This window comes from Emydura macquarii, unplaced genomic scaffold (genome assembly GCF_026122565.2).
Source record: "Emydura macquarii macquarii isolate MOO-44397 ecotype Brisbane River unplaced genomic scaffold, CSIRO-AGI_Emac_v2 contig_1790, whole genome shotgun sequence".
NCBI lineage: Eukaryota > Metazoa > Chordata > Testudines > Chelidae > Emydura > Emydura macquarii.
The window spans coordinates 7,609,585-7,636,269 of NW_027131927.1; the positions used below are offsets into that span (position 1 = coordinate 7,609,585).

General features: G+C 39.7%; 1 protein-coding gene across 11 annotated transcripts in view; it reads left to right on the forward strand.

Annotated features, from left to right (window-relative positions):
- Positions 1-5,650: 5,650 nt before the first annotated feature.
- Positions 5,651-26,685, forward strand: part of SEC31A (SEC31 homolog A, COPII coat complex component) — a 63,777-nt gene continuing 42,742 nt past the window's right edge. For 10 of the 11 annotated variants that reach the window (XM_067556847.1, XM_067556850.1, XM_067556851.1 and 7 more), the window contains exons 1-10: positions 5,651-6,030; positions 10,452-10,534; positions 11,217-11,340; positions 15,485-15,683; positions 17,016-17,111; positions 19,483-19,623; positions 20,599-20,741; positions 21,804-21,903; positions 25,256-25,417; positions 25,606-25,758. In XM_067556847.1, coding sequence (XP_067412948.1) covers positions 10,456-10,534; positions 11,217-11,340; positions 15,485-15,683; positions 17,016-17,111; positions 19,483-19,623; positions 20,599-20,741; positions 21,804-21,903; positions 25,256-25,417; positions 25,606-25,758 — 1,197 coding nt within the window. In that variant the 5' untranslated portion in view covers positions 5,651-6,030; positions 10,452-10,455. The remainder of the gene's footprint in view (positions 6,031-10,451; positions 10,535-11,216; positions 11,341-15,484; positions 15,684-17,015; positions 17,112-19,482; positions 19,624-20,598; positions 20,742-21,803; positions 21,904-25,255; positions 25,418-25,605; positions 25,759-26,685) is intronic. The other variant, XM_067556849.1, reaches the window with a different exon arrangement.

Genomic DNA, 26,685 nt, shown 5'->3' on the forward strand with positions numbered 1-26,685 from the left:
ACGTGCTCTGGTATAAGAATTTAAAACTTTCTGGCATCTAAGACTTTTGTGATTGAATGAGGAACCTTGACCCCCTACCCTAAAGCTAAAGTAATAATCAGTTGATCTACCTGTAGCAGGAGGGGCTGAAAGGAGGCCAGAGATGGAACCTCAGTAAGAATTTATCATGCTGATTGCTCTCATACTGAACTGTTTAAGAGCTAATCCAACTTTCTACAGAACGGATATGTTGCAGGCAACGTTGGTGCAAATTTCACTTCCCCATCAGTGTGCCTTGTCCTTGACTGGAGGAACCGCCTCTTTGGGTACAAGTGTAACTTAGTCACTGTGACCATTAACTTGTTGCCGATACTTGACACTCTACATATAACTAATGTTTCATTGTGGCTTTTGTAAAATAGACACCTGCTCACTAGAAAATGGACCTAAGCCATCATATAGTGAAACCTTTCTCACATGTGACAGCCATCTACTACTTTCTGCTTAAGCAAGCCAAGTGAATGGTTTTCTGTAAAGTGCTCATATTGGTTCAGGGAGGAGTGGTGGCTAAGTACTTTCTACTTTTCACTTAATGTTTACTTGACACATGTCCAATGATTAAAACCTTTTCACTGCTGTTCACATCATGATCCGCTGTGATTAGTATCTGTTTGGATGAGGATATGTGGTTTAAAAACTGTCCTAGTGTGCTGACATAAGTGGAAGGCAGAGTAAAGCCACTAGATATTACTAATGCAAATAACTGTGCCTGCTAATGTGTGATACTTTTTGGGATGCTGTAGTTTTGGGAAGCAATATCACTGATTAAATATATGTTCTTACTCCCTCAGGAACTGATCTACTGACAAGATCTGCCAGGCAATGTTGGAATCTGAAAGTTCATATTGCTTAGCTACTGTTCAGGTGAGGGTTTCATTAAGTGTTTTTTAAGAATAGTTAAATTCCCTAATTAAACTTCACATTTGAAAGACTGTTGGTGAATCCAACAATAAGTTAAGGCTGTTTAAAAATGACAACTAAATTTTATCTACATTGTCTAGGAAGGGCATCACAATAATGAATATGAGATCTTGGATGCCATTCAACTCCTCCTTAGTCAGATACCTTGCCTCTTGCCCCTCTCAGCAGTTCTCTCTTTTCAATTGGTTTCATCCCAGGCACTAATGTTCCTGTCTGCAAGCCCCAGGTGTCTACATAGACAAAAGGAGTTTTCTGTCAGTGTACAAACACCACCTCCCCAAACCATATTATGTTGACAGAAGCCCTCTTTTATTGACATAGCTGCATTTACAAATGGTGGTTTTGTCAGCTTTTTTTCATACCCAACTCATATAATGCTGAAATAACTTAAGTATAGACCAAGTACTGAACATCAAAGAAAAGGGGCCTCTGATATTATGATTCCTTTTGCACCGTAACAGTAGCTGCAGTAGTAGAATCCCTTGTAGAACCTCCAAAGTTATCTTTCTCCATGGCCTGGGTACCCTGCTGGCCCAACTTCTTGCCTGAGCAGATAAAATTGTTATGTTACGGTTCAGCATGTAGGAAATTGAAGCTCTATTGGGGGTGGAAGGAAATGAATAGAAGGTTGAAAATAGAATATTTACAACTTACAATAAAAGCCTCAAATAACCTTAGGTTTAGGGAGTCCCCCAAATTTTAAATGTGGTTAGAGAATAATTAACTTATTTTCTCTGCAAAAAAGTGTATTTCTATCAACTTTAACTTGATTGGGAATTGGCAAACCACATATAGCTAAGCTTCAAGATTTGCAAGGTTGACATAGTAAGTTATTTTTAATATGTTGGTATTAGTTTGTTTTGCCTAGTGTCCAATGATTAAAACCTTTCACTGCTGTTCACATCATGACTTGCCGTGATTAATGTTTGACTGGATGAGGACATGAGGTAAACATTCAAAACCAGATTTAAAAATATTGGTAGTCAATTCAGTTTGCAGATTAAGAAACCTAAAATACATTTCTGGAATTCATTTGGTTTGCATATACAAAATAACTTGTACTTTTCTTTTCCCTCCCCAGCATTAAATTATTGCTCTCAGTTTGTGAAAAGTGAGCGGAGACTGTTCTGACTGCATTTGTGGACTTGTGGGTAAGCTTTTACACTTTTGTTAATTTCTTTATTTGCTGATTCAGTTTGTGCCTAGGTATTGTAAGTATCTCAGAACAGTATATTACATTGTATTAGTGTTTACTAGAGTACCTCAGCGCAACTAGTTTGGATCTGACCTTGTTTGATTCTGAATTCCTTTAGTCTTTTGTTAGACCTGTCATGTTTCTGAGGTGTTTAATTCCCTTTTTCTCAATGGCATTGTTAATATTTTAACTTAAGAATTTATATATTCTGACATTGGGTCTTGGAGATGACAATGGGATAATTGAACAGCAGGAGAATAGCGGGATACGGACCATGGACTTCAGAAAAGAAATCCCTCAGGGAGCTGATGGACAGGATCCCTTGGGAGGCTAATATGAGGGGGAAAGGAATCCAAGAGAGCTGGCTGTATTTTAAAGAAACCTTATTGAGGGCACAGGAGCAAACCATCCTGATGTGCAGAAAGAATAGCAAATATGGTAGGCGTCCAGCTTGGCTTAACAAAGAAGTCTTTGGTGAATTTAAACACAAAAAAGAAGCTCACAAGAAGTGGAATCTTGGTCAGATGACTAGGGAGGATTATAAAAATACTGCTCGAACATGCAGGAATGAAATTAGGAAGGCCAAAGCACAATTGGAGTTGCAGCTAGCAAGGGATGTGAAGGGGAACAAGAAGGGTTTCTACAGATATGTTACCAACAAGAGGAAGATTAGGGAAAGTGTGGGCCCCTTACAGAATGGGGGAGGCAACCTAGTGACAGAGGATGTGGAGAAAGCTGAGGTACTCAATGCTTTTTTTGCCTCTGTCTTCACAGACAAGATCAGCTCCCAGACTACTGCACTGGCACAGAACGGGAAGGAGATGAACATCCTGCAGTGCTGAAGGAACAGGTCCAAGACTATTTAGGAAGATTGGACATACACAAGTCCATGGGGCCAGATGCAATGCTCCCGAGGGTGCTGAGGGAGTTGGCTGATGTGATTCAGAGCCATTGGCTGTTATCTTTGAAAGCTCGTGGCAATTGGGGGAGGTCCCTGATGATTGGAAAAAAGCAATATAGTGCCCATCTTCAAGAAAGGGAGGGAAGAGGATCCAGGGAACTACAGACTGGTCAGCCTCACCTCAATCCCTGGAAAAATCATGGAGCAGGTCCTCAAGGAATCCATTTTAAGGCACTTGGAAGAGAGGAAGGTGATCAGGAACAGTCAATATGGATTCACCAAGGGAAAGTCATGCCTGACTGACCTGATTGCTTACTATGAAGAGGTGACTGGCTCTGTGGATGTGGGGAAAGCGGTGGATGTGAGAATTGCTGATCTAGAGGATGGGGTAGATTGCACCCTCAGCAAGTTTGCAGATGACACTAAGCTGGGGGGAGTGGTGGATACCCTGGAAGGTAGGGATAGGATACAGAAGGACCTAAACAAAATGGAGGATTGGGCCAAAAGAAATCTGATGAGGTTCAACAAGGACAAGTGCAAAGTCCTGCACTTTGGAAGGAAGAATCCCATACACAGCTACAGACTGGGAACCAACGAGCTAGGCAGCAGTTCTTCAGAAAAGGACCCTGGGGGTAACAGTGAATAAGAAGCTGGATATGAGTCTGCAGTGTGCCCTGGTTGCCAAGAAGGCTAATAGCATATTGGGCTGCATTAGTAGGAGCATTGCCAGCAGATAGCGGGAAGTAATTATTCCCCTCTATTCAGCATTGGTGAGGCCGCATTTGGAGTATTGTGTCCAGTTTTGGGGCCCCCACTACAGAAAGCATGTGGACAAGTTGGAGACAGTCCAGCGGAGGGCAACAAAAATGATTAGGGGGCTGGAGCACAAGACTTATGAGAAGAGGCTGAGGGAACTAGGCTTGTTTAGACTGCAGAATAGAAGAATGAGGGGAGATTTGATTGCAGCCTTTAACTACCTGAAAGGGGGTTCCAGGGAGGATGGAGCTAGGCTGTTCTCAGTGGTGGCAGATGACAGACCAAGAAGCAACGGTCTCAAGTTGTAGTGGGGGAGGTCTAGGTTGGACATTAGGAAAAAGTTTTTCACTAGGAGGGTGGTGAAGCACTGGAATGGGTTACCTAGGAAGGTGGTGGAATCTCCCATCTTTAGAGGTTTTTAAGCCGTGGCTTGACAAAACCCTCGCTGGGATTATTTAGCTGAGGTTAGGCCTGCTTTGAGCAGTGGGTTGTACTAGATGACCTCCTGAGGTCCCTTCCAACTCTGATTCTATAATTTAAAATAAATTGAACCTGACAGTAAATGTGTGTGCTTTCTGTAATAAACCTGTAAAAATTTCATTAGTCTGTTTCCAGAAATATAAAAAAAATTGTTTAAACATTCCTGGGAGGGCATCCTAATTGTAGTTGTAATAGACTGAGGGTTTTACTGTTCCTTTACTGCATTTGGTAACTTGAGAGACAGAATGAGTGAAATACTCTTTTGTTGGACCAATTTCTGCTTAGGAGCTTAGGGAATTTAGGAACACTTTACTGAAGTTGTGGGCTTATTGAAAGACTATTGAAGGCCTAAAACTGGAGTCAAGTTAGATGTTAATCTTCAATAAATAAGGTCTTTTTCTGTATTGTCAAAGATCTAATATGCTTTTTTACATTTTAGATAATTGTGAAGAGTTTCTATGTTCCATCTGAATTTTTAATCTTTAATGAAGATGCTGAAAACTGTTTAATTTGCTTCCTCCTTCATTGAGGGGTTAAATCAGTAACCAGATTACTTTTAATGCTTTTTTTTTTTTTTAATGGAAAAGGTAGTGAAGTGAGAAGACAGTCTCTTAAATCACTTATTTCAACTGCAACCTGTGAATCTTGGGAGATTGCTTTAAAATCCTCTTAATTTATATTGGTAATAAACATGATACAACTTGGTTTTGTGTATGCTATTCTAAAATCTGTTTTCCTTTGTATTGATAATAAACATGATTGGCTGCTGCTGATATAAATATGTGGTGTCTTGGCTTTGTTTGTATTGCTACTTGGGTACTCACTGCTGCTAGAATAAACTCTTCACATGAATGAGCTAAACTGCTAACACTGCTGTAAGTTAGGAAACCACCCATTTTCACATGGGGAATTATGCCAGCAGTGGTCATAAATAATATTTAGCCTAGAGGGAGAAATGTGACCTTTCCATGAAAATGGTAAATCCTGCTTGCTCACTCCCTAAAGATGATCAAAATGCTCTGCACTTTGCTGAGGCTTTTCTGGCCCTGGGCTCACCCTGTGTTGGAGAGGCACAGTCAATGCAGGTGGCCCATCACTCCACAATTATCTTTTGCCTTTAATGCTAGGGTCTCGGGACCTGTACTGAATAGCATAACATTTTGGCAGTAGAATTGAGTCCAGGTGCCTCCAGGAGAGCCGAAATTGGCAAAAATGTAGGTGTAGGCAAGTACCGTGGTGGAGCCTCCCTATTATATAAGGTTTAGTGCCTCCCCCAGGAAAGGGGAAGGGACACTTCTCCGGCGTGAGGACTCTCGAGCTGGGGTGAGGGCGGCCCTAGAGGTGCTCCAAACTCCCCCTTCTGTTAAAACTCCCCGCTTAGCTCTGGCAGCGGCGGTTGTCAGGGCCACCCGTGTATAACAAGCGAAGAAATCGCACCACTCCCGGCTCGTCGCGGCCTGGTGGGGCAGGCGGGGCCCCCCAGCCCTGCCTCCCGTCTTCCTCTCCACTCTGCGCCTGGCCTAGGCCGCCCGGCCGGCTCTACCCCCCGCGGCCCGGAAGGTGGCGGCAGGCCGGCCGGGCGGGGTCTCCCTCGGTGCCGGAAGCCGGCGCTGACGAGGGAGGCGCTTCGGCTGCCACGTTGAAGCGGAAAGGAAGGAGAGCAACGCGAGCGGGTCCGGCCGGGAGCAGGGTCGTAACCGCAGCGAGATTTAGGCCGCGTCCCGCCCGGCCCCGCCAGGTGAGGGGCAGCGGGGCTCTGCCGCTCCAGTCCCGGGACGGGGGGAGGTAGCCGGGGCGTTGGGTCGGCGTGGGCGCAACGGGGCCGGCCCCGGTTCGCATCGCAGGGCACAGGGGCGCCACGCAGGGCAGCCTCCCTCCCTCCCCCCCGGGCTCCAGTCCCAGCTCGCCGGGGGCCTGGGCCAGCGGCCTTTTCCCTGCTGCGGAGCCAGACAGCAGCCCCTGAGCGCTGCCCCCCGCCCTGTGGTGACCCGCAGCAGTGGCAGGGTCCCACGGACTCCGCTAGGCTGCACAGCCTCGTCATAGTAGCCTCCGAGGCCGCGTTAATGTAGTCTACTAATCTCTGCCTCCTAATTTACTCCGAGACACAGACAATATGGATTTGGTACTTCTAGGGTGTGTAACCTAACCTTAACTAAAAAATGTTATGCCTCATCTACATCTCGTGTCACCATGTTTGTAAAAACCTTCTGTATAAGCCATCTTTAAACACAGCACCAACCGCACGGGAAACCCTAGTGTAGACGGAGCCTTAGATCTCTTTAGGAAAAGGGGTTCTAGAAAGACACAGAAGAAAGATTGCACGATTGCTCTGAGGACCACATATTAATAACCACTTTGAGATTTTCATCTTGCTTGTATTATCTAAGATAGTAAATATGACCCTGCCACAGACACACGGAGATACAGCTACTTTATAGTTAATCTTATCTGAATGGAAAAAATAGCTTGGGGAATTTTTTTAGTGGCTAGCCCAAATACAATCCTGAATCTTTTGATTTGTAGCTCTCAGATGTTATTAATGGATACTGTAGAAGTACATAAAATCATAAATGTGCATGTAAGAGAATGTTTCTCCACTCTTTTAGTCAGTGAATTAGAATTGTTAGTGAGATAATCGCTTTTATTTTCATTTGTAAAATATAAGTGTCTTTTATGGCCTTTCTGTATTGTAATATATTGACTATAGAATGCTATACATAAAAAGTATAAGAAAATGTCCAGGAAAACATGAATGGTGCTGAATCACTCAGGATATCAGGTCACATGCTAGAACTTCTGTAATGAATTATATTTATGAGTGGTGCATTAGAAAAGTGCAATCATGTGCTTTTCTTGGACAGTATAGATAGGGCCATAGTGCCAACATGGCAACAGCAAGATTTTCATCATACACATTTTCCTTTGCCCATACCCTTGGGTATAATTTCGGGATGTGACTCAAAGTGAAGCTATGTCATTACTGTCAAACAGATGTATTCCTTAGAGTGGCATCCAACCCATCTTTTGGTGCTAAAGAATTGATGAGACTTACTGTTATGTTATAAAGAGGAGGGGAGCTTGTCTGTTTTGTTACGTTCTCTTTAAAAACGGTGTTTGATTAATCAAAGTCATTAAATCTGTCACTCAGTGTCCACCAGGCAGTAATCTCTTCTGTGTGGGAGGGGGCCTCAGTAGGTCCTGGCAGAGAGCGGGCATCAGAGTAGCCTGCATTTATTGCTGTTTTTAACAGTAAAAGTATAGGTCAAGTGAAAATGAGAGTATGATTTATGTGTTGTATATCAACTGTAGAAGGAAAACACTTTTAATAAGTAGAAAAAACTCTGGAAAATCAAGCCGTATTATGAACAAGTGCAAGAGGATCCGTATCTAAAACTGAACTAGACACAGTAGCATTCATCTCTTAGATTCCTCAGGTGGACCACCCCACCTTTTCCTTGAGCAGTTTCAGAGAGGACTTGTGCAACCTTGGACTTTAGCCCTTTGTTACTTGAGGGTTTGAAGTCCAGTTAGGATCTTTCCACGCAACAGCCTTCTCTGGCCCAGTAAGTTGGAGCACACCTGCTTGGCTAAGAGCCAGACTCCCAACTAAACCTCACTCACTTTGGGAGAAGTGTTTATGAGACTGGTATTCCAGATGACTGTATGAAATCAGTTCCTGAGGTTCCCCAGCACAAGCTAACTCCAGATTCATTTGACATGACCTGTAAACTGTTTGAAACTATTTCTTAGTTCTGAAAGTAGAATGGAGATACACAAGGTATTTTCAGCATGAGGTGATTTACTGATATGGTTTTTAATTCAGTTATATAGAGATGTAATTTTTAAAATTACTTTTGAGAACTACAAACTGACCTTGCAAAATATCCCCCTAAAGGATACGAAATTCAGATGAGTGAGACAAACTGTGTGTTGCCTGTTAAATTATCAAGAGTTCTATTGAAAAGGCCTTTGTCTAGCAACAGTCTGAGAACTCCTGATATTGATTATGATGTGCATACTTGATGTAAGTTGCAGGGTTCATAGTATAATTATCTGGGTGTGTGTTGTCAGAACGAACTTCTGTAATGTCAAGACTGAAATGAAGTACAGCAAAGCTGTAATTAATTGAAACCTTCCCATTATTATAGAGTACGTGTGACCAATAAAGACATTTACATTGTGTCTGTTCCCACTACTTCCTTCTCTAAGAAAATGTTCCTCATTAAGTAAAAATCAGAGGACCAGACATGTTATTCCTTAATGTTAATTTGACCTACACTTTTAAAATCTTTTTTTGGGTTGTATTAATTATTATAAGCATTTTACAAAGCTTGAACAAACTCTTTTTTGTGTGTTGGAAGTAATTTTCAAATGCAATCTTGCAAAATTTACCTATCCAGGAACTACAAAAAATTATATTTTATACACATTGGGTCAGGGTTGGCAGTTTTCTGGGAAAAACTAGTTTAGGACAGGGTGTTGTTAAGAATTAGTTTAAACCAGGAAACTGGGGAAACATAATTGCTTCAGTGTCCAGCAAGTTCAGCAAACAGAACAAATCTTTTCGAACTTTAGATACACCCATTCAAAACTGATGAATAGGATCAGTCTATCCACTACGTCAAAGTTGGTCTTCTGCTACAGAATGTTGCATGGCCAAATGGGTTAGGATTGCTGTAGTAGTTGTAGTAGTAGTTAGTACAACTGGTAGTCTGCAGCTCTGCATGCTTCTGATTGCTTAATGCAACTGTGCATTATTGTCATTTTTATATAATCAGATGTTTTTAATGTTGTTTATATAATACTGAAATATGAGTCATGACATGTATAACTTCCTTGAGAAAATAAAAACCCAAATATATACATACATTCCCATGTTCAGTATTTATATTACTATTACACCCACTGCAGTTTTACTTTTTATTTGTACCCCTAAATTAATCTGCACACCTACTGCCTTATGTAACCACAGGATGAATATGTAACTTAAACTAGTGTAATTTGGTATGCATGAATGAAACAATTTTTAAAATAGAAAATGCCTTAAACTGGGACTAACTTAATTTTTTTTTGGGGGGTGGGGGAGGGTAAAAACATGATTTTACCTGCTAACAACCACCTCTGGTAAATACCATGCCATCCCTGCCTTGGTTAAGTACATTTTTGTAAACCTGAGTTGTTATATTTTGTTAAAAATTTCTGTGTTCCAAAGTCTTTTGGATTACTATGTGCTGGTCTCTGTTTAGGAGGCATTTGATGAAAAATTTGAGTATTTTTCAGCAAACTTTTAGCAGGAAGACCAGTTTATCAGTTGATGTTTTTTCTAAATTATTTTGCATCACATAATAACAATCAACTTTTGCTCTTCTTCACACAACTTTTTGTTCATGCATAAAAGCTGCACAGATCCGCTTGTGAGAAGTGCGTGACTCAAAGTTGTTGAGCATGTAAGGCTTTCACTTAAGATATCCTTTTAAACAATTAACTGGAGGCCACAATTATGAGAACATTCTTGGCACTTCAGAATGTCATTATTATGAGGACCATATAAGGTTTTCATGGGTGATGGGGTAGAAGGTGGTGATTGAAAAACTGTTAATGTCTGGGATGAGTATATGCCAAACTTTTGTGTTACTTATCTCTTTATATACACATGCTTCCTCAGCCTGCACAGGAAGAGGGATGTAGCTAAAGGGACACTTTTAAATTTTTTTTATTTACTATTGTTACTATTTTTTTTATTTACTACACTTATTACTATGGTGGTTTTTGGTAGTGACTGTGATAGTTTTCAGTAGTTTCAGTTCTGATGACAATTTATGAATCTCTGTTTTGGCATTTAGAAACATGGACTGTATTTTTATTTAAATGTAATAGCTGCTGCAAGATACCATGTTATATCATGTAATCTCTTACTAGTAAGGGCATTCAGTCTAAGAACAGAATCTTACCCCAGTTGCTGTATTCCCCAGGTTTATTTAGATGTATTCAACATGTTTAACAAGTATTCATTTCCTGTAAACTTAATATTTCACCATTACTCTCCTCCCTACAAATGCCACATCATACCCACAGTTCCACGTACAGCACATTTCCTCTCTGTTGCACTGGGGCCATTTCCTCCAGTTTTTCTGTATTACAAAAATTATCTTCTTTTAGCAGGATGAAGTTAAAGGAGATTGATCGTACTGCTATGCAGGCATGGAGTCCTGCTCAACAACATCCCATTTATTTGGCTACAGGTAACTTGTTGAAAAGCATGATCTCTACCTGTGATGCTTTGTTTGCATATAGTGTAGATTATAAAATACTGACTGTACTTGAAGTTTATAATAGAAAATTAATGTCCTGAAGGTTGAAATAGTAATTGAGAATGTAGTGCAGAGTCCACTTAAAATCACTTTTCAAATTCCAGAATATCAGCTTTCCCTAGGAATCAAATCCCAGCTTACATATACTTTGTAAACATGCGTGTTTGCCCTAAATGGAGGGCAGCATTGATTAATTTCATGGCTTCTCCCTCTTAAGTCATAGGGTTATATGACCCAGTCTTTACCAATGGCTAGCAGTTGCTCAGTAGTTTTAGCTGCCAAACCTATTGCCTTTCAGTCAATTTCTGAGTTTCCTCTCTTATTTGTGGGAGATTTTCACAGCAGCAAAGGAGAGAAAAACATCACACACTTCCCTTTCTCTTTTTATTTTCATGGGAAAATTTGGTTGTAAAACCAGGAAAGGGGATTTGGGGGCAGGTGGAATACCTGAAACTACTTTCAACCCCTTTTAAAAAAAATTGATTACATTTCATGTTCAGTATACTTCCGAGACTCTGGAGATTTTATTTCCTTTGTATGTGTTCCTTTAGTAATTTGAAATTGCATTATTTTGTATTATGTCATTCTGATACAACAGTATGTTTCTGTGTAGGTACATCTGCTCAGCAGTTGGATGCAACTTTCAGTACCAATGCTTCTCTGGAAATATTTGAACTGGACTTGTCTGATCCTTCGTTGGATATGAAATCCTGTGCCACTTTCTCCTCCTCGCACAGGTATGAATTGGAATTCCAAATTTATTATTTGCTTTATAAAAATGCATTGTTTGTGGCAACTGCTGTCTGTGAAATGGGCTGAAAGGGCCGTGTGTGTTGCTTTAGCCCTGTCTCAGTATTATTGGGAAAGATAAGAAGGGTGGGGTTGTGGTTAAGGTGATACACTTGGACTCCGGAGAGCTGGGTTCAGTTCCTGTTCTGTCACAAATATCTTAGGCTGGTATCAGTTGGATGATAAAAACATAGAACTGTGGGACTGGAAGGGACCTCGTTAGGTCGTCTAGTACAGTCTCTTGCACCAAGGCAGGACTAAGTGTTATCTAGACCATCCCTGACAGGTATTTGTCTAACCTGTTCTTAAAAACCTGCAATGATGGAGATTCCACAATCTCCTCTGGTAAATTGTGCCAGTGCCTAACTACCCATATAGTTGGAAGTTTCTTTTCTAATTTCTAACTTAAATCTCCATGGCAGCAATTTAAGCCGATTACTTCTTGTCCTGTCCTCAGTGGTTTAGGAGAACAATTTATTACTCTCCTCTTTATAACAACCTTTTACATATTTGAAGATTGTTATCATGTCCCCCCTCAGCTTTCTCTTCTCCAGACAGAACAAACCCAGTTTTTTCCATCTTTCCTTGTAGGTCATGTTTTCTAGACCTTTTTTGTTGCTCTCCTCTGGACTTTTTCCAGTTTGTCCGCATGTTTCCCAAAGTATGGTGCCCAGAATAGGGCACGGTACTCCAGTTGAGGCCTTATCAGTGCTGAGCAGAGTGAATTACTTCTTGTGTTTTGCTTGCAACACTGATGATGTTTGCTTCTTTTGCAACAATATTATATTGTTGACTCATATTTAGTTGTTGATCCACTATTACCTCCAGATCCTTTTCTGCAGTTCTCCGTCCCAGACAGTCTTTTCTCATTTTCATTTGTTCAGTTGATTATTTCTTCCTACGTGTAGTACTTTGCATTTGTCCTTATTAAATTTCATCCTATGTAATTCAGACCATTTCTCCAGTTTGTCAAGATCTTTTTTAATTCTAATCATGTCCTTCAGAGCGCTTGCAACCCCTCCCAGCTTGGTATTGTCCACAACATTTATAAGTGTACTCTCTATGCCATTATCCAAATCATTTATGAAGATATTGAATAAAACTTGACCCTGCACAGGTCCTTGCTGGACCCCTGTCAATATGCTCTTCCAGCTCAATTGTGAACCACTGATAACTACTCTTTGAGTACCATTTTCCAACCAGCTATGCACCCACTTCATAGTAGGTTTGTCTAGGCTGTATTTCTCTAGTTTGTTTATAAGGTCATGTGAGATAGTATCCAAAAGCCTCACTAAAGTTGAGATATATCACATCTACTGCTTCCCCCAATCCACAAAGCTTGTTATCCCGTCAAAGAAGGATGTTAGGTTGGTTTGATATGATTTGTTTCTGATGTAAAGAAAAATAACTGTATCTCTGTCAGAGCCCTGGGAAATTTCCAGAGAACAAAGGGTAAGAGTTATACGTGCTCTTAAAAATAGGAAAAGGCAGTTACAGCTTCTTTTATATGTTGTGTCATCCTATTGTGTTTAGGTATTGCAGGGGGACTCATTTGATGTATCTGCATGTTATTTTTGCATTACATATGTAGTTCAACACTTACATCTGGCTATTGGGAAGAAACGTTCCTAGTTGTTTTGCTTCATTTAGACCCATATTACTTCTAACTTCAGGCTGTGTATTTAGCTAAAACTTACATAATTAGCATTAAAAAACCCCAGAAGTCATTCCGTTGACATCTTAGTGGTACTTTTAGTAGCATTGGTAGTGGCTTCTATTCATTGTAAATTAGCCATAACAATATCAATGAAAGCCTGAGATGCTCTTCCTGGGGGCATAGAAGGCTCTGAAAACTTTCTATTGACCCTGGTTGGATCCGTTAATCTTTCATATCAGATACAATGTCAGCACAAACGGTTAATCCTTCCGTTGACCAATAATTCTCAGTGGAGGTGTGTGCAACACTTACAGATTGTCAGCTGTTCATCAATGAGTAAGCTGTAGTGTTAGTATTAATATATTTTTATCAAAGATGTGTATGAAGAAAATATAGTATATTGTAGCTCGGTTACACTGAGATATATAGAAATCCAAATCCATTGAGGTATGATGATTATGTTTTACACTACATTATGATGTAAATGGAAGTTAATTCCATTCATTCTCCGGACTCCATTTTTAAATAATGATTTACAAGACTAAGACTGTCTTTCAAAGATTTACACCAAACACAATTGCCTCAACTTTTAGAAATTATAAATTGATTAAATTGTAATCTGAGCAGTGCAGGAACTGTGTCTTCCTCGTACAGTATCTGACATGATGGAGCCCTGAATCTGATTAGGCCTTGGGCTGCTATCCTAATATAGATAATAACTATTAAAATAGTTGGTGCAGGGAAAGCAAAAGGATTTTGCAGGACTTATTGGGTCTTGCTGTGTGTGAAGTCCCAGTGAGATGCCAGCATCACATCCACTATTGAACCAGTTGCAGAGTAGGACAGGCCTGTCTGTCATTTCTTTGCTTGTGATATTACAAGTTTTGCAGATCTCTTATTGCAACCCTCCCACAATATAAAAATGTATATATTTGGAAAAAAGGTCCTACCTGACTCCTATAGACCAGTTTCAATCTGCAGCATTGTTTTTTGGATGGCAGTGTTACCAGTATACTGAATGTCATGCTGGAAGAGTAAAGGTTGACACTAGGAACTGCTAAACACTGGCTGAGGGACATATAATTTAAGTAAGTTGTGCTGCATGTACTCCTCTTGCTACTTGGAGAATTCAGCGTATAATTCTGAAGTTGCTGCATTTTTAATAAATTATTTGCAAGTTGCCTTTCAGTCATTTACTGATTAATGATGGCATTTGGGTTTGATTTGTTTTTATAGAAACTTGTTAGTTTGCTTTCCAAATGCAGAAAGGCCACTTTCTAAGAACAATACCACAAGAGAACGTGTGTGGTAATATAAAAGAAATGTACTCTGCAAGGCTGAACGCACAGGGATATTGTTTTGTTATAAGACTACTTAGTTTAAAAAAGGAAATCCAGATACTTACAGATTCACCACACAGTGTATTAGCTTTGATATCTTTCAGGTCTAAAAGTATACTCTAACCTCTAATTTAACATGAAATAAAACAGACTACACTCCAGGCAGCACACTTTCTTGTTTGTGTATAAGTGTTGCCAAGTACAAAAGATAATTTTAATTGCAAGACTGCAGCTGAGATATAGGGCTTGTGTCAAGGAGACCCTTTTCATTGACTATCTATCTGCCTCTTGCATAAGTAGCTCTTCACAAATATCAGAGATTTATGTGACGGCTTGAAGTTGGGTGTGTTTATGATTCTCATCAGGAATCTAACAGTTCTTTGCAAACATTATCTCAAAAACCCTAAGGATTCATCTGACTTTAGAGCCTTGAACTGAGGCGCATAGAGTTGGTGACCTGTCCGCTGTCACACTTTTGACAGTATAGGAGAGCCAGGAATAGAACCTAGGAGACCCAGTTCTCAGTCTCATCCCACCTTTGATCTTACCACCAGCCTGCACTGCCTCCCGTAAAGTGTTAGGTTATGTCTACACTAGCATTTTTGTCAGTCAAACTTTTGTTGGCCAAACTTTTGTTGGCCAGGGTTGTGAACCCCTTTCCCCTGAGCAACGTAAGTTTTACCAACAGAAGCGCCGGTGTGGACAGTGCTATGTCAGCGGGAGACGCTTTCCCACCGAGCTAGCTACTGCTGCTTATTGGGGGTGGTTTAATTATGCTGACAGGAGAGCTCTCTCTCTTGGCATAAAGCGGCTGCATGGGAGACCTTACAGTGGTGCATCTGCAGCGGTACAGTTGTGCCCCTGTAGTATAGGCATAGTCTGAGTGTTCTTTATAAGGGGAAACAATTGAGTATTGGTTCTTAAATGAAACATTTCTTCAAAAATGGTGCATTTTTCTCAGCTCATGATTTAGTGCACCTGTCCAAAAAGTTTCAACTCACTTCTGTGTGATAAACTAAATAGGATGCTTCCCACTTATGATGATATGGCAGTGGATCTTCTTAAATTGTTTGTTTTGTTTTTTTTATCTTGTAGGTACCATAAATTGATATGGGGACCTCATAGAATGGCTTCAGATGGTAGTCTTTCAGGAGTTCTAATTGCAGGTGGTGAAAATGGAAATATTATTCTGTATGATCCATCTAAAATTATAGCTGGAGAGAGTGAAGTTTTAATTGCACAGAAAGACAAGCACACCGGGCCAGTAAGAGCTCTGGACGTGAATATTTTCCAGGTTAGATTTTTTTTTTTAATTCAATATACACTGTAATGGATTAGTAACATAAATTAGTAAAATGCTACGGGAATGTTCTTTCCCCCAAAAATCGCAAAAGAAAGTTGTTGTTGTATAAATATTTTTGCATATTTTAAAAGAAAATAATCTTTGATTTTAATCATTATTTGAACTGAAAGCATTTTAAAAATCTGATCTGCTTTTCACCATTTAGGCTATTTACTTTGTGTATTTTTCTGTTTACATATTGAAATAAAACTGATTTTTCATTTTGTTTCTAGTCAATTTCACATTTCAGTTCTCATGCACTACCTCAGTGTTGTCATGGTTGCAGGCAAATGTTGAAATTCCCCCCCAAAACTGCTTTCATTTAAATTAAAAAACAAAAACAAAACTAAATATTTGTTTTTAGATTTTGTAACTATTCCATTTTTGTATTTTGTTTCAAAATAAAGATAAAATGTTGGGGTCTAAAACTCATTGGCTGGACACAATTCTTAAAAGTAATAAGGACTTAATCACAGAGCTAATTTAATTCCATGACTAATGAGGATTTACTGCTCTCAAGATACAGCCTTTTTTCTCATTCATGATTGTTCTGTGAGAATTCAGTTTGTTTTGGTTTACTAAGTAACATTTTTTTTCTTTTTGCACATGTTTTTACTAAGGCAGTAATTAGTTCAGTGTACTATGTTTAAATTGCATTGTTTCTGTTCTTGTTTATTATGAAGTTGGGACCTGTTTTGCAACCAGTATTAGGGTATGAGCAAAGCACATTGATATAATAGTTATTTTCCTTCTAGTTCATTCTCCTCAGATCCCACTGCTATTATCTTGGCATTCCTCTTCCACCTATAAAACTGCTTCAAATGCTTCTCTTAATCTAGGAAATGTTCTTAAAGGCCTTGTTCTTGTGAACATATATGAATATGTTCAACTTTACTTACGTTTGGGATCCCAGTCATGGGACTAGTAACATGAATAGAGTTAAGCACAAGTGCAGTTGTTCACAGGTTTGGGGCATTAGTACAATGGAGTCATTTTGTGCAACCCCATTCCTTACATGTCCATTTTCTGCATCTGAGTACTGCAGATCCCAGGGACACTGCCTGCGGAATTTAGGTCCAACTTGCTGCAGAATATATGAGGCCTTGGCTAATAAACAGTATTAGAAATCTTAAGGATTCTTGTATCTTGTCTAAATTGCTCTTGTGATAAGGGCTACATTCAGAGCTGTTGGCACAGCTTCATGGATTGGGCCCACAATATTTGGGACGGTGAAGGCTGATGATAGAAATATTCTCAGTGTCTCTTGGCATCTTTCTATTACAGACGAATCTTGTCGCATCAGGTGCTAATGAGTCTGAAATCTATATCTGGGACTTGAACAACTTTGCCACCCCAATGACACCAGGAGCTAAGACGCAGGTACTAGAGTTATGTTTGTCAAATGATTTGAAGGACTCTGACATAGAAATATGCAGATTATTTAAATTAATTTAAATCTTATACCAATATACAATATTGAAGCAGTTCTAAGCATCAATTTGTGTTTTCAAAAACTTCGTTTAAATTCTGCAAATATTACCTTGAATGTAGTTAAGCCCTTGATAAACATCTGCTGTTGTTAGATACATTCCTTAAAATAGTCAGACAAATTTATATTGGGGATAAGAATCCTACCAGTATATTGTTTTATTACATATATTGTATAAATTTCACTCCCAGACAATAAAATAACCCCCAGTGGATGTTGTTTTTCTGATTGTAAATTTATTAACTGTTAAGGCTAAAAATGGAGATGTCTTTGTTTTGTATTGAATGTGATTTATTAATGGGTTTGACCTTTATAAAGCAACACAGACAAATTGTAATGACCACCACCTTTGTGAAAATTGACTCTGAATTGAATGGAGACTTAAGTTGCATTCCAAGTAACCAACAATGACTCTTGTCATAATGATATTAATTGTGCCTATAGTGTTTACATTCAGGTTGTAGCCAGTTCTGAATTCTTTTGCACACCCAAACCTCCCAGTAAGGTTAGAATACTTAACTCTTGTGTGTCAGCAAAACAGCTTATCAGTTGTCATGCTTTCAAATTTGAGTGAGCAAAATCCCATTGCTGTGCATTACTCATATTGTATTTTGTTTGGTTCCTGATTGGGATTTTCTGCCTTAACAGTAGCAATCACTCAACTCTAGTCTACACTTAAAAGTTACAGCAGCATAGCTGTTTCGGTACAGCTCTGCCGCTGTAAGATCACTTGTGTAGCTGCATTATGTCAACAGGAGAGCGTCTCCTGCCGACATAGTGCTGGTCCACACAAACGCTTATGCCGGCCAAACTTACGTTGGTCCGGGGTGTGTTTTTTCACACCCCTGAGCGACATAAAGTTTTGGTAGACAAGGCCTCAGAGACTTCTCTCAAACAGATCAAAGGGTTGAAGTTAGAGGCAGTTTTAACAAGAACTGACATGAAAGTTTGAGTTAGCTGTGGAAGCAGCCAGTAATCTTTTCATGGGGTAAAATTTTACAGTAAGCTAAATCTGATGGGTCATTTTTGACGTATCCCTAACTTTCACGGCTGGAGTTGCATTTCAGTTCACCAGTGGTTGTTAGAAAGCCAGGTCTCTGTAATTTCATCATTCTTCAAGTATCCTTCATGGCTCCATGGAGGCTGAGTTTTTTGTAGCCTACGTTGGCATGTTCTACTGAGAGTTTCAGTCTGAAGAATCTTTAAGCTGCTGTGACAGATGCCGATTAAAAAATAAATTAAGGTCTTAAACCTGGCTATTAATAAGTGGTAGAGAGATAGGTGATAGGTGTGACAGTTGTTCCATAGATATTCATATGGAATATATCATCTTAATGTCTAAGCACCACTGGCTAATCTATGTTTTATTTAAAGATGACCTGGAGAATAGAAGAAAATGCTAGCCTTCTGTCTTTATTTTCTTTCTTTGTGCTGTATAAAGAAGGCCTGAAAGGTGCTTGTGGTATTGTGTATTTTAAAGTTTATTTTTCTGTGTGTGAGTTTACATAATTGCTAGTAGAAAATCAGGTTTTATTTACCATGAAAAACTTTATGGTGACTAGAGAACTAGTGACATTATTGCATAATAGTTGTTGAGAAACAATATTGAGAAGCAATCTTTACTCAGGCTGTTTAAAATGCCTTGGTTTTAGTTTGATTTTTATTATCAAATTAGTCCAGTGACTGATGAAATTTTGGAGACATATTAAAGATCCATACCCTTTGAATTAAAGAGTGAGTGCTTATAATGCACCTGCTCTGAGACACCCAAGAAGTCTGCCAACATAACCAGGGAAGACCAGACTTGACATTCCTGATACAGTAAAAAATAAGCACAAAAAACACTGGTCCCTCCAAAAAAAACAAACCATAAAACCCCCATCTTGCATTCTTTTTATACATCACGAAAAACCAATCAAGAGCACAAGTCCAATTTTTAAATACGTTTTTACGGGTCACTGTTAAGCTGTTGAAGGAAGACCAAGCAGGTTTGTTGTCCATAGCTGGCTAATGCATCAAATTTATCACAGGCAGAAAGCAAGGAGCGGTGCAGATAGACCATAGACAATGCTACCATATTTTTAAATGCATGGATTTGAAAATTTCCTAGTGTCAATTTGATGTGTTCAGGAAGGTAAAACGAACACGTGGGCTGTGAGGATTAGCTTTGAAAACTTTTTCGTTTTGCCAACTTATCTAATGAAAAGATTTGAGTTCTCTGTTGAAAAAAGATAATATTGAGACATGTTTTGTTTGCAATAGCCTCCAGAAGACATCAGCTGCATTGCATGGAACAGACAAGTCCAGCACATCTTAGCATCTGCCAGTCCCAGTGGTCGTGCTACCGTGTGGGATCTCAGGAAGAATGAGCCTATCATCAAAGTCAGCGACCACAGCAACCGGGTAATTAATTATGTTAAACTATGAAGAGCCTGTATAAATAATCATGATTAAATATTAGACTTATTCTTGCCATAGTAACACAAGTGACTGCATGGACTCTCATTAGACCCTTCAGTGACACAGGGACATGTCTCCATTTTAGACTACATGCTGTAGGATCTGTTAATTTTTTAAAGGGCTATATTTATATGCCAAAGGTGGATTATTATTTTAAATAGCTAATTTTGCAAATGATTCAATTTATATTTGGTAGGGAAAGAATTTGATAAGAAGTGTAGGGTTCAGGCAAGAGAAGGGGGCATTACGTATTGCTCAACAGTGCGAATTCAGACTGGTTAAGTGATACGCGCTATACCGATAAATTCAGTATTGACCCATTCATGGCTTCAGTGGGAAGATTTTATTAAAATAGACTGAAGAGTTGTAATCTGCAACAGTGTGTGTTTGACGGAGAATAAAACGGCCAAGGCATTTACTAATAGGTTTAAATAGTTTTACTTCCACAATGAAGCTACTCTTTGAGGTTGACATTGTGCCTTACAGCTTAGGTAGAGGTGGCAAAGAAGTCTAGCACTCTTACTCGTCTGTACAGCAGCCAAGCACAAGTGCTGGGTTTGATCCCTGGCAAGACACTCCAAAGGGGTCAGGTGCAATAGTCCCCATCCCCAGTGCTCTGGACAGAAGAGCAATCATCAGTTCCTTGCTTTGAAAAAGGAGAGAATTTTGATCTAATAATGATGTAACCTGGCCTATAGTCTAGTTATAGAGGAATATGATCACAAAATGGGAACAAACAAATGTAATGCCCCCTTCTCTTGCCTGAACCCTACACTTCTTGTCAAATTCTTTCCCTACCAAATATAAATTGAATCATTCCCTTAAGCCAGCATTCTCTGTGCTTCTGTTTTGAGGGGTCCCTTTTATTCTATAGTGTTGCTTGATTACCTTGTGATCTAACGTGACTTTATCTATCAGATGCACTGCTCAGACTTGGCGTGGCACCCTGAGGTGGCTACGCAGATGGTCCTGGCTTCAGAAGATGACAGGTTGCCTGTGATTCAGATGTGGGACCTTAGGTTCGCGTCTTCTCCTCTTCGTGTTTTGGAAAACCATACAAGGTATTTATGCCAGCTAGTCTGTGAATCTTGAGTTTTGTTTGGTGTTTAGCCGTTTCCCCATTTTAATATTGGTTTGTACACGTCACTGTATTTTTAACCTCTGTCATTTGATGTTAATGCCACCCCAACTTTAAACTCTGAGGCAGATGCTTTAGCAGCTACTGTAATCCTTAACCTAGACTTCGAGTGATATAGCTAGCCTTTGTGCCCAGCAAGGCTGTGCCAGTGGGCCCCACTGGTTTTAAGGAGCTAGAACTATAAAAAAGGATCCAGCTTGAATTAAAAAATAAGTAAGTTTCTAGCTGTTTCTTTGGAGAAGAAAGTCTCAAAAACGTAAACATATGTAAACTGATTGCTAGGGTGCAAAGGAAAAAGCAACTGGGCTAAACTTGTGCAGGAGGAATTGCGGGATGTAAAGATCCCACATCCATACTTACACACCTTCTTATGCAAAATGAGTTGCTTACGTTTGGGATGTAGTCTCATGAACTCTTTCACTAACTGTCCCCTGAATCCTTTGGCTGACCTGGTGTACAATGGTTAGAAAATGGTGGACAGGAGTTGGCTGCATTTGAGGATAGAGGGCAGCAAAAAGCTGTGTTACAAGCACTCCCCAAAAATGCTGATGTTGACTGTGTTAATGCTAACCCTTTAGTGTAACCCTTTAGTAATAAAAAGAAGATTGCCACAATATTAGTCACAGTTCTTATCCGGCGGTTTTCTGAGTCAGGTATTAGTGCTACATTTCATTACACAATCTACCTTTGATGGCCATGTTTTTATCAATGGACATAGTATATGGCCTTCAGGTACCTTTCTGGATTTGTGCCCTTAGCCTGTGGTTACACTTTCATGACTCCTACTGCAGAAAGTTGAAAGAATCTATTTCAATAAAACAAATGTTGGCAACACCTTCTCTACTCTCTCACCATAATAGGGATGGCGGGGGAATTGATAGTTAAAGATGAAGTGATCAAGTAATCTAGACACTTGCTAATGAGGGTGCCTCATTAATCATCATGCATTTATATTAATATTTTCTTGCTGTGGCTTTTCACACAGGGGTATTTTGACCATTGCTTGGAGTATGGCAGACCCTGAGCTGTTACTCAGCTGTGGAAAGGATGCTAAGATTCTCTGCTCTAACCCTAATACAGGGGAGGTATTGTATGCAAACCATTTTCAAAGGTCATAAATAGAGAAAGATTCTTTGCATTATGTTTGTTGTGGAGAACATACATAGATGACTTGATGTGAGCAAAATATTTTTTTAAACATGTGTTAATATTTGTTTTTTATTCTTTTACATTGTGCCCTTCATACCAAAATTATAGTCTCTGATCCCAAACGTTTTGTACACACAACCCAACTCAGAAAAAATGGGTCCGTCTTATACAAAGGTGACATCTTTAAAACCAATGAGTGTTACCTGCTGTTGTCAGCCACATACATTATAAACCAGAACAGGGGACAAGGCTTGTCCCCCACTCACTTTTAGGCTTCACTAAGGGGACGCTGCCAGGTCAGTTTTGTCAATTTCATCTGCCTCTGCTTTTTGTGAAGTGTGTCTGTCTCTGGGCTCTTGTTCTTTTTGTCCATGTTTTTCTCAAGGTTTGTTGTTGTTGCTGCTGCTTTTCACATACCTGCTGTTCTTTGCAACCCAAACAAACCATGAGCCAAAAATCTGGAGTCTGGTGATACGTATGGGAGCCCTGAATCCTTTTCTTTGCACACATGAAAACCTTTGTAGACTACACACCTGCTCACTACCTCCTTTGGCCCCCACAGATCAGTGTTTGAGAGGACCTGCTTTCTTTTCCTTTACTGTGAGAAAGGATATTTTGGAGGTGCTGGGGCTTTCTGACCACTGGTTTTTGACTTGACTCTGTCCCTTCAAAGCTACACATGGGAACTCTGGTTTGGGGGTGAAATCAAGTTAGTGTTGCTTGTGTCATCTCTTACTCCAACTTCTCTGAAATGGCTGTTTTGTAGCTACATCTTTATGGCTGTATTTCGGCAAAGCGCTTAAGCACATGTGTAACGTTAAGCAGGTGATTAGTTCCACTGAAGTTAAGCATGTTTAAGTGCTTTGTTGGGTGGGAACCTATGTGGGTTTTTTTTTTTTTTTTTTTTTAAATTAACTTAAAGGTATTTTCAACCAGAGGCTATTTTGTATTTGCTGTAGAAGTGGTAAGAATTAATTTCTGATTGTATTGATGGAAAATTAATAGAAGATTTAATAATTACATTCCTTGCAGGTTTTTAACTGAATACCTTTTAAAAAGGGTGTGAATTCTTTATTCAGTAGACTTGAGTCTTTGATTAAAATCTGTGGGAAGTATACAAGTAGTGTTTTGCCCACCAGAGGGCTCCCATAGCTACTATATAATACATGAGTAATGGAAACATAGTTTTAAAATATGAATGAATTTTCTTTGGCTATTTGAAATGTGCCCTAACACCTTCCTACAGACATTGTCCTAATGTAAAAAGTCCCAACACTGTGCACAAAACTTTGGTAAAAGTCAGCAAAAGTAAACAGGCTTCTTCAAAGGTTAAGCTATACCCAAGTCATACAATCACCCTCCTTGTGCCAAAGCAATCAGCCATATGCTGGGCCCTGACCGACAGCAGACCATGGCTCTGTTGACTCAAAGGGGGAAGCCAATGGTTCTCAGCTGAGAAAATCTGCCTCCGGCCAACAGATGTTCAGATCTGTGGACTATCTGCAACAGTGCCCTAACGCATTGTGTAGAAAGTTCATTTAGCTGTTAGCAGCAACCTAAGCCATATAGTGTTTCACAGCTCAATATCACCAACAGAAAAACACTTACGGCTTTGAATTGCAAACAGGAAGCTGGTGCAGTCTTGAGAAAGTTGCTGTGATAAGATCCTTTGAGCTAGCACTGCTAAGTCAGTGGACAGCTGCTTTCTGAATGAGCTGTGGCTTCTGAAAGCATTCCAGGCTGTCTCCATATACTGCAGAAGCCAATTTAGAGACATCAAAGCATGGATAATGTGGCAAGGGCAACATCCAAGGTAAATGGTCAGAGTGCAGATGAAAGGTGCAGATGAAAAAGGCTTTTCAGGCTACTGAAGCCAGGTGAAAATCCAAAAGGCTAGAAGAACTTTCAGGTTGCAAAACTTTTTGACATTAATAGGGGAACTATCTCTATATAAAGGCTATAAAGTTGAATAAAATGCATTTATCAGATCATACCAAATTCCTTATGAAAAATATTTCATGAAAACTAAACTTAATTTACTGTTTTGCTCCTTCAACAAAAATTTGGAAAGACAAACTGAAAGAATTCCTCTCCATTATGGTTGTATTTGTCTACATATGTAAGACTCGCTGTTACAGTTATTTGTTTGTATGTTACTTTACAGAGAGTAAGTCTGTTCAGAAGCAGACAGAATAAACTTCCAAAGCTTCAGCTTCGCCAATGAGTTAATTCCTATAAAGATTAAATATTAAAGTACTGCTGTTGCTAACTTGGATTTAAGTTACAACTGTGGCTCTCTCTCAAGGTTAACATCAAATTGTGTGTATGCAAGGGGAATAGATCATCAATAGAAAATCATAATCTCCTGGTTTTAGATGAACATCAAGGCAAAGGCAGGCATTATGTTCCTTTGTAAAGTGTGATGTTTAAATTGAAGGATCATTGAAAATGGGGAATAGCAGCCTTGTCTCAAGACTGGCAGAGTTGCAGCAAGAGGCAATGTGCACGCTTCCCCACAGCGCTGCTAGGGTAACAGCAGCTCCCCTTCTAATCCATTCCTTAATCTCCCTTGAGCAGAGACTACTGCTAGTGCCAAACTGTGTGTTGGGCTCATGGAAAAAAGGAGTGACCTTGAATTAACCTGTGACCAAAGCAATAGCCTCTGGGGCAAATAATTATTATTTATTATTCGGATTACAGCAGTGCCTATAGGTTCCAACCATGATGTGGACCTCATGCTAAGAGTTGTACATACACCTAATAAGTGAGAATTCCTGAGCAAAAGAGCTTTTAATCTAAATAGACAAGACAGACAAAAGGTGGGAGAAAGGAAGTATTATTACACCTTATTACAATACTGATGGAAATGTGAGGCCCAAAGAGAGTAAAGGTAAAACTTTCAAAAATGCCTAAATTACTTAGCATAATTTTCAATGGGATTTAGACTCCTAAATCCCTTAGGATTTTTTTGAAAAATTTACCCTCAGTGACTAGCCCAGAGTCACACAGGACATCCATGGCAGAGGCGAGCACAGAACCAGATCTCCTGAGTTCCATTCCAGCACCTTAACCACCAAACCATCATTCTTCTCTTGAAAGCCATAGCCACAATTTTTAACCCTTTCTTTCTCTCGTCCCCTGGAAATGGTATTAAAACAGGAGACCATAATCCTATTTCAGAGTGTGGTTGCCCGTCTTACTGATACAGGATCTTTAGTGACACAGTAGGGTCTTTAGTGTAGTTTATTATGTTAATACTGTTTCATCAAACTCTTTGTTTTGGCCCAGGTACTATATGAGCTTCCCACGAATACCCAGTGGTGTTTTGACGTTCAGTGGTGCCCCAGAAATCCTGCTGTCCTTTCAGCTGCTTCTTTTGATGGCCGGATCAGCATTTACTCCATCATGGGAGGGAGCACAGATGGTTTGAGGCAGAAACAGGTAGACAAGGTACTGAAAAACATGAAGAGAAGAATATGAAGTTGGGGAAGAAATTACTTACTCTGCGTGACAAAATTTGAAAATAGCTGAAGTGTTGACATCCAAAATAATGTGCAAGTCTGTTGAATAATTATCATGTGCAAATATCTCTTTTACATACTGCAGGAAATGTGCAATCAGTTTCTTTCTCTTTAAAGCTCTCATCCTCCTTTGGGAATCTTGATCCATTTGGCACAGGACAGTCCCTCCCCCCACTGCAGCTTCCACAGCAGACGATTCCACAGAGCACTGTTCTACCGTTAAAGAAGCCGCCCAAGTGGGTCCGACGGCCTGTTGGTGCATCGTTTTCAGTAAGTGGGAGCCCCTTTGCAGGCTACTGAATGGCAAAATTGATTTTGCAGTAACGTTTCTGATCTGTTCTCTGCAAGCGGTGCAGAAGGGGTTCCATACTGCATTACAACAGAGCTTCACTAATTTGCAATAATGACTGAAAGCCCACTGTGGAGTACCACATTTTGCAGTTGGCAGCCAAGCGAACAAATACGTTACAAAATAATTTTTGTAAAAGTGCTGCATCACCATACGCTTTGTTAATTTAGCTTGCTATGTGCAGTTTACTTTTTAATGATGACATGCACTGAATATTAAATACGCTCTGTATGTAGTAACAACTTGGAGGTGTCTCACACCTTTCTGCAGCTCTCTGCTCTTAAACCTTTGCTGAGAAGCAGGGTCAGGCTGCCAAGTTGTTTTTTGCTGAGGGTTATCAAAGTAACAGATTAGCCGAGTGAGATTTAGCAATGTTCCACTGTACTTTAAGGGCAGAACCACCTATTCTGTGACTGCATTGTTCACTTACTTCTATGTTACTGGCTTTTTAACTGCCAACTAGAATATGCCAGATTTTCGTTCTCTCTGTGTTGAACCCTGCGTCAGAATAGATATCTGTGCCAAAATACAGATCTATTCTCAGCATGCTTGTTATCTGATCCATAGGTTAATGTGAAATTCAACATCTCCAACAGGGTGTCATTCATGTTATTTGGGAAGCTATTCATATATCCTTCTAACTGTACTTTGGGGCGTTAATTCCCATTATCTCATCCTAGCTCTCTACTAGCTAATTGACAAATTTGGATTTGTGTAGGTTTTCTGCTTTATATTATAGTGGCTTCATTTAAAGCTAAATCAGTTAACTTTTTTTCTTCTTCCTTCCCTATTATCCAAACCTTGGCTCTTTCTCTGCCACTTTTATTTCTGTCAGTGTAATCTGCCAG